The sequence below is a fragment of the Diabrotica undecimpunctata genome, chromosome 6 (assembly GCF_040954645.1).
Source record: "Diabrotica undecimpunctata isolate CICGRU chromosome 6, icDiaUnde3, whole genome shotgun sequence".
NCBI lineage: Eukaryota > Metazoa > Arthropoda > Insecta > Coleoptera > Chrysomelidae > Diabrotica > Diabrotica undecimpunctata.
The window spans coordinates 18,608,961-18,626,883 of NC_092808.1; the positions used below are offsets into that span (position 1 = coordinate 18,608,961).

The 17,923-nt window shown below is 33.9% G+C and overlaps 1 protein-coding gene across 2 annotated transcripts in view; it reads left to right on the forward strand.

Annotated features, from left to right (window-relative positions):
- The window catches only part of Hk (potassium voltage-gated channel subfamily A regulatory beta subunit hyperkinetic), a 398,149-nt gene that overhangs the window by 230,423 nt on the left and 149,803 nt on the right, over nt 1-17,923 (forward strand). The window contains exon 1 of one of the 2 annotated variants that reach the window (XM_072534384.1): nt 6,907-7,147. The exons of the other annotated variant lie outside the window; for it this stretch is intronic. Coding sequence (XP_072390485.1) covers nt 7,050-7,147 — 98 coding nt within the window. The 5' untranslated portion in view covers nt 6,907-7,049. Of the gene's footprint in view, nt 1-6,906; nt 7,148-17,923 lie in introns of those variants that run through there. 2 annotated transcript variants of the gene reach the window in all.

A 17,923-nucleotide genomic window follows, 5' to 3' on the forward strand; every position in this document is an offset into this window, starting at 1 on the left:
GACATTATAGTAGACTTATTTAAACTCAGTATACAAAACAGGACACATACCGAAACAATGGTTACTCTTGGTAATTTTCTTTTTTACCAACCCTTCATTAGTATCCGCTTTTACTTCTTGAAATTTACCAACCCAAATATTTACAGCTTTTTTCTAGCGGTTTTATCATGATATGATGTCGATTTTATTTTTCAAAGACACTCTTGTTCTTTATAAATGTCAAAGAAATCTCTTAAAAACTTCTAGCTATAAGCCATTTTCGAAATTTACCAGCAAATGATTTTTGTGCAGTCGTACGATTTTGTCGTCACAATCCTATACACGATCAAATTTACGACCCAACCAACTCTGTCGTACTGCTGCAGACTGACTCGTTTGTCTGTCGTCAAATCGCTCCGATTTGGTCGAATGGTGCAAATACACGATCACATTACACTATCAAGGAAACTTTATATAAACGTCTTAAAACAGACTGCGAAGCCAATCAAGCACACTTAAAATATTGTTTAGACAGGACTTAGAAATAGCTGCTAAACAATTTCAACAGGTTGTCATGGAATTCGAATAGGAAAGTGCTATGATGGATGGAATAACAACCTTGCAAATCAAAGAACAGAGGTCAGAAGAAAATTTAATTTCACTAAAAGATCAAGTGAGTGAGGAATTATCGCAAAGCTCTCACTGAGGAACTAAGAAGGGCAAAAAGCTAATTTTTTATAATTTTAACATAAAAAAGCTTTTTTTTGAGGTTTTGATGATTAAAAATTCGGGGCTATTTTGACATTAGTCGTAAAAGACTTTGGCAACTGTTACAGCTAATTTTGTTTAGAAGGTATATCTTATTCATGACTGGATTTGCAAAATCATTATTTTCCTTCCATACAAGCTGTAATTAATCATCATTCGTGAAAATAGTGTTTCCATTCATCTATAAAATCGGGGACAAGTCGGGATTGTTAGAAACCTATTCCAGAAGTGGTATGCCATGGTCTTCAATCCATTTTAAACTCTTTTTTGAGGTATGACAACCTTCGCTGTCCTGTTGGAAGACAAAATCTTCCGCTGATGGTAAACGGTGTTCCATAATCGGTAAAAGAGATTCTTCTAAAATATTCAAATATTTGCCCATGTCTACAATCTTATCGATAAAATGTAACTTTCCTCCATCTTTAGACGACATGCTGCACCAGATCATGACAGATGCAGGAAATTTGACTTTTCTCTTCAAACAATCGGAATAAAAAGCTTCTTTTTTCCTACGAATGACACAGCTCCTGCTGTCTCCAACACATACTTCAAATCTGGACTCATCACTTCATTGTATCGAATTCCATTGCGACTGAGTCTAATCTTTATGCGCTTTTGACCATCTTAGTCTATTTTTCTTTTGTTGTTATGTTAAAAGTGGCTTTTCTTAGCCTAAAATAAAATGAAATTTATTAAAAATAATTCTTACTAATGTTTTTAACTATAAAACTTACTTTGTAAGTACCAAATCCTAATTTGTGGGTCTCTCGGTGACATGTTGATATAGAAACGTCTCTTCCAATAACGTCACTCCATAAAATATATATATATATATATATATATATATATATATATATAAGCGGGGATCCTACAGCTTCTGCCGCTTCCCGCATTTCGATCGCCATCTTTTTCTATCTCTCCAGGTGTCTTCATCAATGGCTCTGTCTTTCATGGTTTCCATAACACCTTGTATCCAAGACTTGGCTGGTCTTCCTCGTTTCCTTCTATTACTTGGATTGTATTCCATAGCTCTTTTTGGCCATCTGTTGTCGTCCATCCTCTGTACGTGTCCATACCATATTAACTGTCTAGTTTCTATTCTTTCAGAAGTTCTATGTACTCTATCTGTTTTTCTTCTAATTTCAGAATTAGGTATACGTTCTACTCTTGATATACGGAAAGCTCTTCTTAGGTAGTCCATTTCAACCGTGTCAACTTTTTTCTTTCCTTTTACTGTCATTTGCCAACATTCTGCTCCATATGTAAGAATGGGCTCTACAATTACTTTGTAGATAGTCATTTTAGTTCTCATAGTAGCTTTGTTGGACCAAAGTATCGAATTCAGAATTTGAACACTCTTCCTGCCTTGTTGCACTCTATAGTCTATATCTCGTTCCGTTGTTCCTTTACTGCAGATAATACTTCCCAAATATTTGTATTCGTAGCACATTTTCATTTGTCTAATTTCCAAATCCGGGTCTTCGTCTTCACTGCCTATTCGCATATATTCTGTTTTAGACATATTCATACTCATCCCCCATTTTTCGTATTCATCTTTGGGCTTTCTAAGCATATAATCTGCATCTTCTTCACAGCTTGCAATTAGTACTTGATCATCTGCAAAGAACAGCGTTGTCAGATAATGGTTGTTAAGCTTCAACCCCATTCCCGCACATTTTTGTCTCCACTGGTGCAGTGCTTCTTGGATATATATTTTGAATAGGGTGGGGGAAAGACAACATCCTTGTCTCAAGCCTTTCGTTACTGTAAATACCCTTGAGAAAGTATTTCCTGTTTTTACAGTGCTTTGAGGACATTTATAGATGTTCAGTATTGCTTTTAGATATGTTTTACTAAGGTCCGTTTTCGTCAAGACACTAAATAAGAGTTTTAAAGGAACTGTATCATAAGCCTTCTCCAGATCTATAAATACTAGATGCGTAGGGAGGTTTCGAGCTGTTCGTTTTTCAATTACTTGTTGAAGGGTAAATGTGTTGTCCACGCACGATCTTCCTGCTCTGAAGCCGCTTTGTTCTTCAATTTCTTTATACTCCTCTTCTATTCTTCTTTTCAATATACGACCATATAACCTTCCCAGCGAGCTAGTTACGCTAATGCCTCTATAATTTCCGCATTCTTTTCTGTCTCCCTTTTTATAAATGGGGCTAATGTGGGCCAAATTCCAATCGTCTGGAATCGTTTGGCCTTCAATTAAGCATTTATTAAAAATATTCACTAAGCTTTCCAAAAGAGCATCCGGTCCATGTTTCACCAACTCGATGGGAATGTCTCCAGGCCCGGGTGTTTTTCCATTTTTCATTTGTTTCAATTCTTTTTTCAGTTCTTCTTTGTTTATCTTATGCACCTCTGAATTTTCTGTCATTGAGATATGGTCAGGTCTTTCCATAAATTCGTGCCTACTTTCTGTTAATAGCGTTTCGTAATATTTTTCCCACTTTTTATTTTGAATCAGGTTTATATTTCCCTCATCTTTTCTTTCTTTTCTAATACTTTTTATGAATTTCCAAGCTTGTGTCACTCCATAAAATACTTAACTCCATATAGGACCAATATATATTAACTCCACTTCTGACTATATTTCTTAAACTATAGCGTGACAATTGCAACATATTCGTGATTTCCGAATTGGATTTTCCAGAATTAAAAAATCTAATAATGATTGAACAAATTATCTCATCGATAACTTTACCTCGACCCATTGTACAATCTACAAAAGCTTTACAATACTACATAATACATTTGACATTAACTGACAATATTATTGTTTTGATGTCATTTTTCCATAGGTACCTACCTCTTGATTTAAAATGTCATTTTTCCATACCTACCTCTTGATTTAAAGTAATTATGAAAAAACCAACGTAGGTTGACATAACTGAATGTTTTTTTTATTGTCGAAAATAAATAAAAAACCATAAGGGTAATGTTGTTAATAAATATTAATAAAAATGCCATATTAATTAATATGGGAACTTATAAGAATATGCAGAGTATAATTTGTTTATGGTAACAGACTTAAACTGCAAATTCCATAGCTGGGCAAACTGATATGGGAAGGGGCTCGTAAAGACGGTACTGTGCTGTCATCCATTAAGAACTATACAGGGTGAGTCATGAGGAACTTTACATACTTCTACCATATGTAGAGTCCCTCAGGGAGCATATAATGTGGCCACTAAAAAATGTCAACTCCTCTTCTTTATTAATTAACAGGGTGATTTGTGTAATTGACCATTTATTTCATTTTACTGTAGTGTTTATACGGCTCATTTGATTTTTTTAATTTTTGCATGATACAGTACACTACTATTAAGCATTCGACTGGTATTAGCTAAACTAAAAAATTCCAGGACTGGCTTTGGAAAAATTAATTTAGGGATTCGTATTAAATATTACACCGTGTATAAATTTTTTTTAAAATGCAATAAGTGATTTTCAAACTACATAAATAGCCAATGAAAACGACATATGCGACAACGTTGTCGCACTTTTATTAAATTTTTAGTGAACGATCAAATCTTACCAAAAATAGAACAACCATAATGAAGTATCAAATTATAAGGTATTAATTTAAACAAATCTTATAAATTTCAAACATTTTAATTAAAATGAGTTCCTACAACATAATCTAATACGTAGAAAATTAACATCTTTACTGTCACTTTGTATTATCTCTACGATAGAATCAATTGTTTTTCAATTTTAAATTTTTACTCATAGATCGTATTGGGGCATTATTTTCGATAAATAATAAATTTAATTGATTAAAAAGTCAAACCTCTTGTATGTGTTAGTTTTTGTTGATGGTAAATGATTAAAATTTTATGTCAAATAATAATACATTGCATAAACTGTACTAAATAAAAATAAATCTAAAAAAGTTTAAAATGAAGGTTGGCGTTGACCGTTTGACGTTTCTTGATATTTTATACCCATTGTCATTATTGTCATTATCAATTGTTATTTATGTGTACAAGAATACATATTTCTTCTGTCATATCTACGTTAAGTACATTGTGTTAGTTTTGGTAGAGCTTTTGTTACTTTCGTTCAAAATGCCACATCAGTTTTCGACCACAGAATATGCAGACATAATATTTGTTTATGGATTCTGTAATGGGAATGGTAGGGCTGCTAGTAGAGAATATCGCAGGAGATTTCCTAATCGTCGAACTCCCAGTCATCCAACATTTGGGTCAGTTTTTAATTATTTGCGAGAAAATGGCACTTTTCCTAGTGGAACAACAGAGCGACATGTAGATGAAGCGCAGGAAGATAACATTATGGACGCCGTTACTATGAACCCTACAATAAGCACTAGACAATTAAGTCGAGAACTCAATGTTACTCAATCAAAAGTAAGTAGAGTCTTACAAAAAAATAATCTATACCCACATTCAAATGGTTCACATATATTCAAATTGGTATATATCACATTCAAATGGTTCAGCGACTACATGCTGGAGATGAGATCGATAGGTTGGAATTTTGTAGATGGATTAACAATAATCGACCAACGCTATACAGGACACTATTTACAGATGAAGCCCAATTTACCTGAGACGGGATAAATAATTCACGAAATTCACATGTGTAGGCAGAAGAAAATCCCCATGCTATTCGAGAACGTCGTCCTCAGTTAAGGTTTTCGGTTAACGTGTGGATTGGTGTCATAAATAACCAATTAGTAGGTCCTCACTTTTTTGATGGTCCTTTAACAGGGCAGGTCTATTTGAACTTTCTACAAAATATTTTGCCGAATTTGCTTACCAACGCGAACGTTGCTATCCGAGGGATGTATTTTCAGCATGATGGGGCACCCCCACACTTTTTATTGGCAGTGAGACAACATCTCAATAATGTTTATGGCAACAGGTGGATAGGACGTGCAGGTCCTATTTCGTGGCCTTCAAGATCCCCTGATTTCAATCCCGTTGATTACCATATTTGGGGACGATTGAAGCAACTAGTTTACGCAGTGAATATTAATAACCGACAAGAATTAATTGATAGAATTATACATTGTTGTAATACTATTAGAAACGATCCCCAGAGTATCCGTAATTAAATACGTCAATTAACAATTCAGCAACAAAAATGTGTACAGGCTGCAGGGTTCCATTTCGAAAATCTATTTTGTTACCATTATTGTATCTTTTCCAGTTCTAATTTATGGGTTTATCATAACTATGTACATATTTTTAGTTTTTTTTTTTAAATTGTTCTTCGTTATTGTTAGTAGTTACTGTTTTTTCTTGTGCAGTGACTCAGTTTATCATTTCAATTAAAATGTTTGAAATTTATAACATTTGTTTAAATTAATTACCTTATAATTTGATACTTCATTATGGTTGTTCTATTTTTGGTAAGATTTGATCGTTCACTAAAAATTTAATAAACGTGCGACAACATTGTCGCATATGTCGTTTTCATTGGCTATTTATGTTGTTTGAAAATCACTTATTGCATTTTAAAAAATATATATACAGGGTGTAATATTTAATACGAATCCCTAAATTAATTTTTCCAAAGCCAGTCCTGGAATTTTTTAGTTTAGCTAATACCAGTCGAATGCTTGATAGTAGTGTACTGTATCATGCAAAAATTAAAAAAATCAAATGAGCCGTATAAACACTACAGTAAAATGAAATAAATGGTCAATTACACAAATCACCCTGTTAATTAATAAAGAAGAGAAGTTGACATTTTTTAGTGGCCACATGATATGCTCCCTGAGGGACTCTATATATGGTAGAAGTATGTAAAGTTCCTCATGACTCACCCTGTATAGTTTTACCTGCAACGAACATTACCGTTTGAGTTTTTCATATTTTTGAGCCGAGTGCAACAAACATGTCGCATTTCTCTCGTATACTATTTATTATTTTTTTTAACAAAATGTCTTTTAAATTGTTTTTCTTATTTATTGTGTTTTTAGACGTGAGAAACCACTTTGTTATATAAATTTTGATCAGGAGTAACACGTCAATAAATTGTTTTTAAATTGATTATGCACCTTAATATATTAAAGATATCATTTCAGATTAATTATTAAAATAATTCACCAGTTGCTTATAACTGCCTTATTATACATTCAAAAACAAGGAACAACCCAGTAGTGCCTGGACAATTAGTTTAAAATAAGATTACACTAATAATAACAACGTCAATACGCCTCCTAAAAAAAATCAATTCACTGATGAATTCATCGTAGAAAATAATTAACAAGTAGCCTAAACGAATATATAATCAAATTCTTCTACAATAATAATATTATAGCAATGTCGCAAGTAGCGCTCTGTAACTATAGCAACAACGATACTAACAATAATAATGACAACATTAGTGAGGATTCCACTCAACTGCCGACTATCTACAGGTAACTATTCATTTTCCCTTTAGACTAATGCATGGAGTAAACGTTTCTATTTTTCTCTATAGATCGCAAAATTGGCTTTTATTTTCAGTAGTGCTTTGTAGAACTTATGGCAATAAATTTAATATGCTTTGGAAGACAAAGTATTTTGTTTATTAACAAAAATGTTTAATAATATTTTGTTTTAATAATGAGACAAACCGATACACATGAATTTAAACAGAATCTGTGGATTATATTAAAATCGTAATTTACAATATTTAATTTTTTTTATTACAAGTAACATAGTACGGTTCTAAAACTACTTTCTTGTGGCATGTCTAATTGAAATATTATGTTTACATGGGATTAAGCTACAATTATTGGTTGTAATCAAAATCACATTTTGAACTAATTGTTTCTCAAAACAGATTGTTCTAGGAGATATATAAAATTTTTGGAAAAACGTTTAACCAAATCTGTTTGTTTTTAGGTTATATTATTTCAAAATTGGCATAAATGGCTGAAAAAATCTTAGGGTAATATTTCTATCCTAGTTTTGCGTATTTCTTGGTGTTATATGTTTATGTAAGCTGCATTGTAATTGTAATTGTGTAATGTGTGTTGCATATCTATTGTTTATATGACTGTAGGTGATGTTTTTCGATCTCCTGTTACTCCGCTATTGTTGGTATATTCTTGTTATTGACTTATTCTTTTAGTATTGGCAACCAAAACCTGCTACAATCTGCTAATGGGTTTGCTACACATTTTCATCGATAAGTAGGACGAGAGCTGTTTTTTTGACTTTTTCTAGAGCCAGATTGAACAGTATACAGGAGAGAGGGTCTTCCTGGCGCAGCCTGTTGTTTGTTTTAAAAGGTTCAGAGAGTTCCCCCTGAATTAGTACTCTACATTCAACTTCTTTTCAAGAACCGTAGGCTGCTTTGTAGTCTATAAATATGTAATGAGTATCTATGCCATATTCCAGTGTTTTTTTTTCTGAAGTTTGACCTCTGCAAGCAGCCTGGTATTTTTCTACTATCCGTTCTGCATATGGTGCCATACGGTGACATAATACTGTACTGGAAAATATTTTATACCTACGCTGCATTTAGAAGTATAATTCCTCTGTGGTTAGGGCATTCAATGATATCTCTTTTTTTTTGGGTATGGTGCAAAATATTCCAATATTCCAATCGTTGGAAAGGGATTTCTGTATCCGTATTTCTTTTATAAGCTGCTGTAATGCCATTATAGTATCGTGGCCATCTTCTTTATATAGTTCAGCTCTGAGATTATCTGTTCCGGGTAATTTGTTTCTGGCTAGTTTTTAACTGCATCTTAACTTCAAGAATCGTTGTTAGTTCCTTTTTCCTCTCGCCTGTTCCCCTTACCTCTTTCGTCTTCCAGGTTTTCTTCTTCTTGCTCTATATTAAGTGCCTGGTTATAGTATTCCACCCATCGTTTCAATACATCTTTCCTTGTTGTGAATAGGTCACTATTCTGATTTCTGCATTTTCTTGTGATTGCCTTGAATTCTTTTCTGTTGATGTTAACTTTCTTATAGAATGCTCTGAATTCTTTCGCTCTGTTGAGGTTTTCTATATATTTAAGATCCTTATTTAAGTGGTTTCGTTTTTTTTTCTTTTGTGTATCCTCCTATAGCCGATTTATACAACTTGTAAAAAGAATTTAAACGAATTATGAATTACATACATAATCACATATACAATTTTAAATGTACATCTAAGTTACATAGTTCATTTTTCTTTACTTTTTAAATGTGTTCTGTTTGTCCTTAAGTGTTTTTTAATTTTAATTGACATTATAATAATTTCTTTTCTGACCAAATACGAACCAAAATTGTTTCTTCATTAACTTGATAATTACAAGCTGGAATAATTGCACACCCAAACTTACATCAAAAATAGTTTATCTTTTTTAGTCTAAAAATCTATCTTTTTCTACATTGTCACAGTGCTGTCTGTTCTAAATAGATAATTTCAATATATAACACACATTTTCATAATATAAGTATAACACAACACATTTAATTTTCAACAAACAATTTACACAATACCTATAGTCCTAGTCTAGTTATTAATATCTCTTCCTCTCAAGAACTATCCCTTTTATCCACCAGTTATCATAACAGTTTTTTAGCTATGTTTTCTCTTTTTTTCTTTCTTTCTCCCCTTCCTTTTACCCTATCGGGGTGTCGGATTTGGGTTAGCTATTTTAATTTCCATTTACCCACCTCTTCCATTCTTTTCTGTTTTCTGCCATTATTTTCAATTCCTCGAGTGATTTTTTTTTAAAACCTCTACTACTTGCTATATCCATTTTTTTTTCTTGGTCTGCCTCTTTTCCTTTTTCCGATGTGTTTTGCTTCATAAATTTTTCTTGTTATTCTATTGAATTGCATCCTCATCAGATGCCCATACCAGTTCATTTGTCTCTTTGCTATTTTGTTCATTATCGGTTCCTGGTTGGCCATTCTCCTAATAGTCTCGTTGCTTAATCTATCCCGTTTTGTCTTTCCAACTATCCTTCTTAGATGTCTCATATCCATTGCGTTTATCCTGCTCTTATGTTTTTCCAGAATTGTCCAGTTTTCACTTGCATAGAGCACAGTCGGTATCACTATTGTGTTATATATTTTTATTCTTGTTTCTCGTGCAAGTTCTCTTTTTCCCATTATTGGGGCTAACGCATAATATAACTTGTTTGATTTCTTTGCTCTATTTGTTATTTCCCAGTCTATTTTTCCGTCATTAGTTATTATACTTCCCAGGTATTCGTAAGTTGTTACTATTTTCAATTCTGAGTTTTTACATTTTATCTTTATTTGATTATCTTCCTTATCTCCTTTGCCGCTGATTATCATTATCTTCCTTTTTCCTCGTTTATCTCCATTTTAAGTTCTTCTATTTGTTCTACCCATATATCCATTAGTTTCTGCATTTCATTCTCGAAATCTGCTATTAGTACTATGTCGTCTGCATATATTAAGGACTCTATTGTTACCGGTTGTAATCTGCGGTAACCTATTATTGTCTGTAATTGATTAGTTCTGACTCTAGTGTTTCTTATCAATTCGTTCATTACTATTATAAATAGCAAAGGGCTGAGACTATCTCCTTGTTTAATACCTCTCTTCCAATTAAATGCTTCCGATCTTTCCCCTGTTATTTGTACCCTTCCTTTTACCTCTTTGTAAGTACTTTCTATAATTTTTATCAATGCATTAGGTACGTTTATTTTCCTCAAGCATTTCCCTATAATATGTCTTTTTAACGTGTCAAATGCAGCTCTTAGGTCTATGAATGCTAATACTAGTTTTTCCCCGTATCTATGCTTCTTTCTATTAGGTTTCTAATGATATATATGTTGTCATTTGTCTGTCTTCTCGGTCTAAATGCCGTTTGTTCTTCTCCCAATACCATTTCTACTTCTTGTCTCAGTCTCTTCTCTATTATTTTCGTATATATTTTAAAGCATACCGATGACAGACATATTGCTCTATAGTTGTCGCAGTTTACATGTTCTCCTTTTTTGTATATTGGCACGATGATATTGTTCTGCCAGTCTTAAGGGATTGTTTGTTTTTCCCACGCCTCTTTATATATTTTCCATAGCCAGTTTATTCCTTCTTCTCCCATGTATTTTACTATTTCCGGTTCAATTTCATCATCTCCACATGCCTTGCCTATTTTTATATTTGATAATCCTTCTATTACTTCTTCTCTACTTATTTGCTCTGGCTCTGTATTTTCTTCGCCTTCATTGATTATATTGTCTTCCTTTATCACTTCGGTATCAAATTTTTTCTCATAATATTCTTTCCATACCCTAGCTATTTGTTCTGGGCTTATTTGTATTTGGTTTGAAGTATCTCTTACTGCGTTTATTTCCTTTCGTTTTCCCTGCCTTATGTGTCGTATTGTCGTCCAAAAGTTTCTATTATTTGTTATATATTCTTCCTGAAGTTCTTCTCCAAATTCTTTTCATGTTTTTGCTTTTGCTTGTGTTACTGTCTTTTTTGCCAATCGTCTCTGCCTATAGTATTTTTCTTTATCTTCTTCTAATCCCGTTTCGATGTATTTTTTCCATGCTATTTGCTTCTTTTTTATTTCTGTCTTCACTTCTTTATTCCACCATCTTGTCCTTTTCAACTGTTTATAGCTATGTTTTCTCTAGCACTTAATAACAATCCTTGTATCGGCATATAAGTAATATTTATTTATTTAATTTCGATTTTACTAGATCGTGTTTCTCTTAATTTTTATTTAAATAATTTAAATTCATATTTAATAATCACACACATATAATATTGGCATAATTGCTGTATATTCTGTACCAAAAAGCACCCTAATACGGGTTATTATATTTTCAACATTTACTTTACCATATACCGTTGACCTGAAGATGCATAGCAAATAAAAGTATGCGAAACCGGTCGTTGGTGGTAGAATAAATTGATTGTGAGTGAGTCTTATTCTTATTTCTTTTTACCTATTTGAAATGGACCCACACAGGCAACATATTCAAGATTTGTTATCGTTTGTTTTTTTTTATCGCCCTGTATTGTCCTACTTGTACAAAATATTTTCAAAATATAATCACTTATAATGGGGGTTCGGACTTGTAATTTAGTATATTTTAATTATTTTTGTAGGTACCTGAACTCTTATAGTACTATTTTTTGGTGCACAATTGGTAATTAATCGGCAAATTATTGTTGCCTTTCGTCTTGTCGCTGGTCGTCTTAAATTATTACAATAAACTCCAGGATTTTTCAAATGCTATAGAGTAAACTACAAGTTTTATCAATGGAAAAATGTCCTTGACATTTCTCAGTGTAGATTCTATTGTTTTTATTAGTGTACACGCAATTATTTACTTTTTTTTTTCATTAACATCAACTATTGAAAGTTAAGTCATATTTCGATACGGGTCTAAAATCTTATTATGTTTGGAATTAGTTTCACTATCTCCTAATCCGTTTTAAGTTCTTAGACTTTAATCCCTTTTATACATAGGTTTCAGGGTTACGCATGCATCACAAACTTAAACGTAAAGTTTTAATGCACTTATATAGTTATATATTATAATATTCACTTTAGCAGAAAGTTCAGCCAGTTTGCCATAGATTTTTTTGTATTTTTTTTTATTTTGATAATGCATGGAGATCAAAAATATCTTGTTAACAACAAATATTGTTAACTGCGTTTTTTATATGAGCAATTTTAAAATATTTTGCCGAAATATTAAGCAGTAGCGGCAAAATATCGTAACAAATGATCAACTTAAATAATTTGTTTATTTTTTTAAAATGTTTGAATAACGGAATCGTACATTGAAAATGAATGACGAACGTTTATACCAAATAAAGTGTAGTTTTAAGTAGCATGCACACCTTATATCGACACCTTCTAGCGCCACCTGGGAAAGAAATCTAAACTACCAACTAACATTTTAATCATATTTTGTTCTTGAAAGGATACAGTTGATCTATTGCTTCAAATTGATGATTCAAATATTTTTTGAGTATTTTGTGGTGGGGGTAGAATAGTTTCTCGGATCATGACGTATGATACATCATTGAAAACGAGAGACGGTAGCAAATATGTTGAGACAGAAAAACACACATGGCGGTATTGCCAAAAGGGCATTACATCATATCTTCGTTGTTATTGTTCCGATTTGAGCGTGTGATATGTTAAATGAAAGAAAAGGGTATACCGAATATAATAAATAGATTAATGTCCACATTAATTTACTATTAACGATTTTTTTCTATAAGTTTGCACATGGAACAAGTAATTGAGATTGGCCTGTATGAATCAATACTATATCTTGATTTTTTGTCTTTTAAAAGAGGGACGACGTAGGAATTAGTCCATATTGAAGGAAAACACTGTTACACCCATATTAAATTAACTATACCAAGTAAATTATATTTGATTGATTCCGGCAGATGTTTTAGAAATGTGGTAAGGATGTCATCGGACCGAGAACAAAAATGTTTTAGGTTTGAAAGTGCTGAATTAAGTTGTTGAACTGTGAGGCGACTACTAATTACTAGATTAGGAATTTCTTTATAGGAAGAGAATAGGTTTCAGATCATAAATCTGAAGAGTCTGCAGGGGGATTTTTATCGTTAGAGAGACTTTCGTAAAAATCCGCTAAAAAGTTTGCAATATCTTCATCTGTGGATATTATTTTTTTTGTACATTTAAGTCTTTGATAAATCTCCTCTGCGGAGTACCACAAATTCTTGTGATTTTTGACATACATCTTTGAGGCTTAGTTTCTTACTTATTTCCTATACAAAATTTTTCCATGAATTGCTTTTAGCTTGCGTTATAGTAAGCTGCGATCTTGCGTTAAATTTTTTTGAAATTAATTGTTTCGTAGTGTTTTATGCTTTTTATAATTATTTAAGGCAGATTTAATATTTTTTATTGCCTCTTCTTATTCGTAAGACCACCACGGTATCATCATCATCATCATCATCAGTAGCTCGACAACCATTTCTGGGTCCAGACTTGTTCTAGGATTTTCCGCCATTCTGTTCTGTTCTTTGCTTTGTTTTTCCAGTTGGTAATCTTAAGTGTTTTCAGATCTTGTTCCACTTGTTCCATGTATCTAAGTTTGGGTCTTTCCTTTGACCTTTTTACTACTGGTGTTTGCCTTATAATACGTTTTGGTGTTTCAGTCTCCAACATTCGTTCAACATGGCCCATCCAGCGCAGACGTCCGATCTTTATGGATGTTATGATCTCGGGTTCATTGTATGTTGTGTATAGTTCAAAGTTATATCTTCTGCGCCATATGTCATTTTCCTTTACCCCCTTAGATATGTGTCTAGGGATTTTTCGTTCAAATGTGCCTAATAGGTTTTCATCGCTTTTCGACAGTGTCCATGTCTCTGATCCATATACAAGGACCGGTTTTATCAGGGTCTTGTATATTTTGCTTTTGGTTTTTCTTGTGATGTTGTTAGATCTTAGATGTTTAATTAGTCCATTATATGTTTTATTAGCGATATGTATTCTTCTCTTAACTTCTTCACTGACATTGTTATCTGCGGTAACTAGTGAACCTAGGTATGTAAAATTTTTCACGCTTTCGATGTTATAGTCTCCTATTGTCAGATTCTGTAGGTTTCTTTGGCCTGTCGATTTACTGGCCTTCATGTATTTGGTTTTTATTTCATTAATGTTTAGGCCACTGTTTTGTGCCGCTCTTTCCATCGCATTAAATGCTTCTATCATCTCTCTTTCGCTTCTAGCTATGATATCAACATCATCTGCAAATGCCAATATTTGTACACTTTTTGTTATTATTGTTCCTCTGGTGTTGACTTTTGACTCCCTAATTATTTTCTCTAATGTGATGTTGAATAGAATACAGGATAGGGCATCTCCCTGTCGTAGGCCCGTTCTCAGATGAATTGTATGTATACCAACGACCACCACGGTACTGGTAATAATAATAAAGTTGTTATAACTAATGAAATTCTTGTTCTAGAATTTCAATTCATTTGTCTTTAGCATGACGGAAAGTGATGTGTGTTTTCTATTCTCACACATGCGTAGTCTAGGAGAACAAATCGTGTGTTTATTTCCAGATTGAGAATTGTGCTTCCTCAAAATTTTTCTTATTTTTTAGATCTCATTTCTATATATTTTTTGTGTGCTCAGTTTCTTTCTTGTATGGTCCAGCTACATTCTTCAACGTAGAATTTTGCCCTTTTCTTTGCCTATAATCTATGTTGTTGCGTTTAGTACTTTTGCCTTAAATTCGTTAAGTATTTTCTTAAGTGTTAACTATCTATACTTCCAGCTCTGTTAGTTAACTCTGTCAATTCACTCTGAGTGAATTTAGTAGCTCTGTAACTAACAATGTCGGTCCTAAGCCCAAATAAAGTCCCAAACCCGGATAAAGGAGGAGAGTTTGCGCCAAGAAGGGCATCCGACAGTAAAAAACCTTACTAAAACTATGGAAAAAAGGAATATGAAAAATAGTTTAGAGGCTAGGGCGAAGCGACGCGCATTTGTGGCATCGCCTGACCCTTGCGAAACGTGAGCTAGGGCTATTTCTTAGAGAACGGAAAGGGCGAAAGAAGCTAGTCCTGGATTTGCAACTTTCAACGTCGGGGTAAAGAAAGAGAGCTCGCCGATTTCATGCAGAGGAGAAGGATTGGCGTACGTTGTGTGCAGGAAACTAGTTAGAAAAATAATAACTCGAGATGGACGCAAGTTAATATAAAGTAGATAGTAGTATAAAGTAGTATAAAGTCACGGCAAAAATGGAGTAGGTATTATTTTGAACAACGAATGGAAGGAATCTTGTAAGGGTAACCAGACGAAGTGATAGAATAATAAGTGTCCAATTGAATATAGGCAATACCGACGTGAGCCTCATATGAGCGTACGCCCCATAGGTAGGGTGTGAAGAACAGGAAAAGGAAGAATTTTGGAGAGTTCTTGATTGCGAGATGCTCGAGATTCCTGTAGACAAAAAAATGTTCTATTGGAGGTAATTTGAATGGACATATTGGTAGAGAAAGAGAGGGAATAGACAGTTTTCATAGATGTTTGGGGATGGGAATAAGAAATGATGAAGGAAATGATGTGATTAACCTTGCAGTGGTATAAGATTTGGCTGTCATTAATACTTTCTTTATGGCTGCAGACCAGCATGTTACCTATAGTAGCGGGGTAGGGAACGCCAGATAAATTTTGTGCAGTGTAGAAGAAGTTAGCTAAAAGAGATTACCAACTACTGTAAAGTGATAAAGGGTTACTGTAAAGCTAGTGATAGAGGATATGGCAACCGGTGATAGTGGATACGGAGATAGAGGTGAGGCGGAAAGGAAGGCAAATAGTACACCAGAAAGTAAAGTCATGGAATTTAAAGGATAAATACTTGCCAATAGTCTTTAAGAGTAGAGTACTGGAAGAGCTTGAGAAAAAATATACGGCAAATAACCGGTGGGAAGCCAACAGTAAAGTTGTGGTGTAAGTGGGACAGGAAGTGCTAGGAAAAACATCTGATAAAAGGCCTCCTAGAGACAAAAAAACTTGGTGGTGGAACGATAAAGTGCAACAGAAGGTTAAAGAGAAGAAAGGGGCTAGAAAGAGGTAGGACAGGACTAAAAGTAAGGAAGAAAGGATATATACAAGCTAGTAAATAGTAAAGCAAAGCGCGCTACTGCTACTGCTGAGAAAAGATCGTCTGCACAGCTGTATGAAGAATTGGAGACACCCGAGGGAATAAAAAGGTTATACAGCATTGCTAAAGTCATCAAAAGACTTAACCCACATGCGGGGTAGATTAAGAGTACGGATGAAAGAATGTTAAGAACTGATGGTAAAATAAAGCAAAGATGGTATAAGTACTTTAGGCAGTTGCTAAATGAAAAACACCAGGGGATAGACACAAGATCCCAAGCGGGATCCCAAATGCGGATATAATACCCGGGATAGCGAGAGATGAAGTTGTCAAAGCATTAAATACGATGAAGAATGGTAAGGCAGTAGGACCTGATGGAATACCTGTGGAGGTTTGGACGGATCTAGGAGAGAAAGGGGTTGATATTTTATGGAAAATGATGAGTAGGATATGTGAGGAAAAAAGATGTAAAAGTTTGCTTTGAGACAGTTGATAGAGAAATACAGCGAGAAGAAAGGAGAGCTACATTCGATATTTATAGATCTTAAAAAGGCGTACGACATAGTTCATAGATAAGAGCTATGGAGACGTATAAGAGATAAATGGGTTCCCTAGAAATACGTAAGGTTTGTGAAGAATATGTATGATGGGAACGTACACCAAAGTAAGGACTGCTCTCGGATTGACCAAAAGTTTTCCAATTGCGGTTGTTTTGCATCAAGGCTCTTCGCTAATTCCTTACCTGTTTATTCTTGTTATGCATCTACTGACAAAAAAAGTAAGAACGGGGGCTCCTTTGCTGATAATATCGTGTTAGTAGAGGAGAGCAAAGAAATGTTGGAGGAAAAGTTGGAGAAGGGCTATTGAAGAGACAGGACTTAAGGTTAGCAGATTGAAAACAAAGTATATGTTGTGAGGAAGAGGAATGGTTGGGGACATAGAATTGCTCGGAGAAAAACTAGGACGTGTAGGAGAATTTAAATACCTTTTGCTCATGCATAGCAGAAAATGGGACACTAGATCGAGAAATTTCCCATACGATACAGGCTGGTTATTTTAACTGGAAGCGAATGAGTGGAGTATTTTGTGATCGAAAAATCGGCTGAAAGCAAAGATGTACAAGAGTGTTGTGAGACCTGGGTTGGTATGCAGCGGTTAAGTGTGGCCTGTAAAGAAGATTCAGGAAAATGAGATAAAGGTAGCTGAAATGAAAATGTTACGGTGGATGTTGGATAAAACTACAAGGGATAGGATCAGAAACGATTTAATTAGGGAAAGAGTCGGGGTGACTACTGTCTCAAAAATAATTTAAGATAAGGATTGCAATAGTTTGATCATGTCAGACATAGAGATGAAAACTATGTGGGACGGAGGATAAAGCTGATAGGACTGTGTAGCAAAGGACTTGAGAGAGAAAGATTTTGGCGAAGAAGATCCGATGAACAGAAATGAGTGGCGATGAAGGATGAGGAACAGCGGCTATTGAAAAGGGAAAAGCTGAGGAAGAAGAAAAAGAAAAAGTTTTACGTAGCATTTCGTTACTTCAATTTTTTTATGTCCAGCTGTATTTTTGTGTGTACTTGCTTGTCTTTGTTTCGCAAAATTCTGCACCTG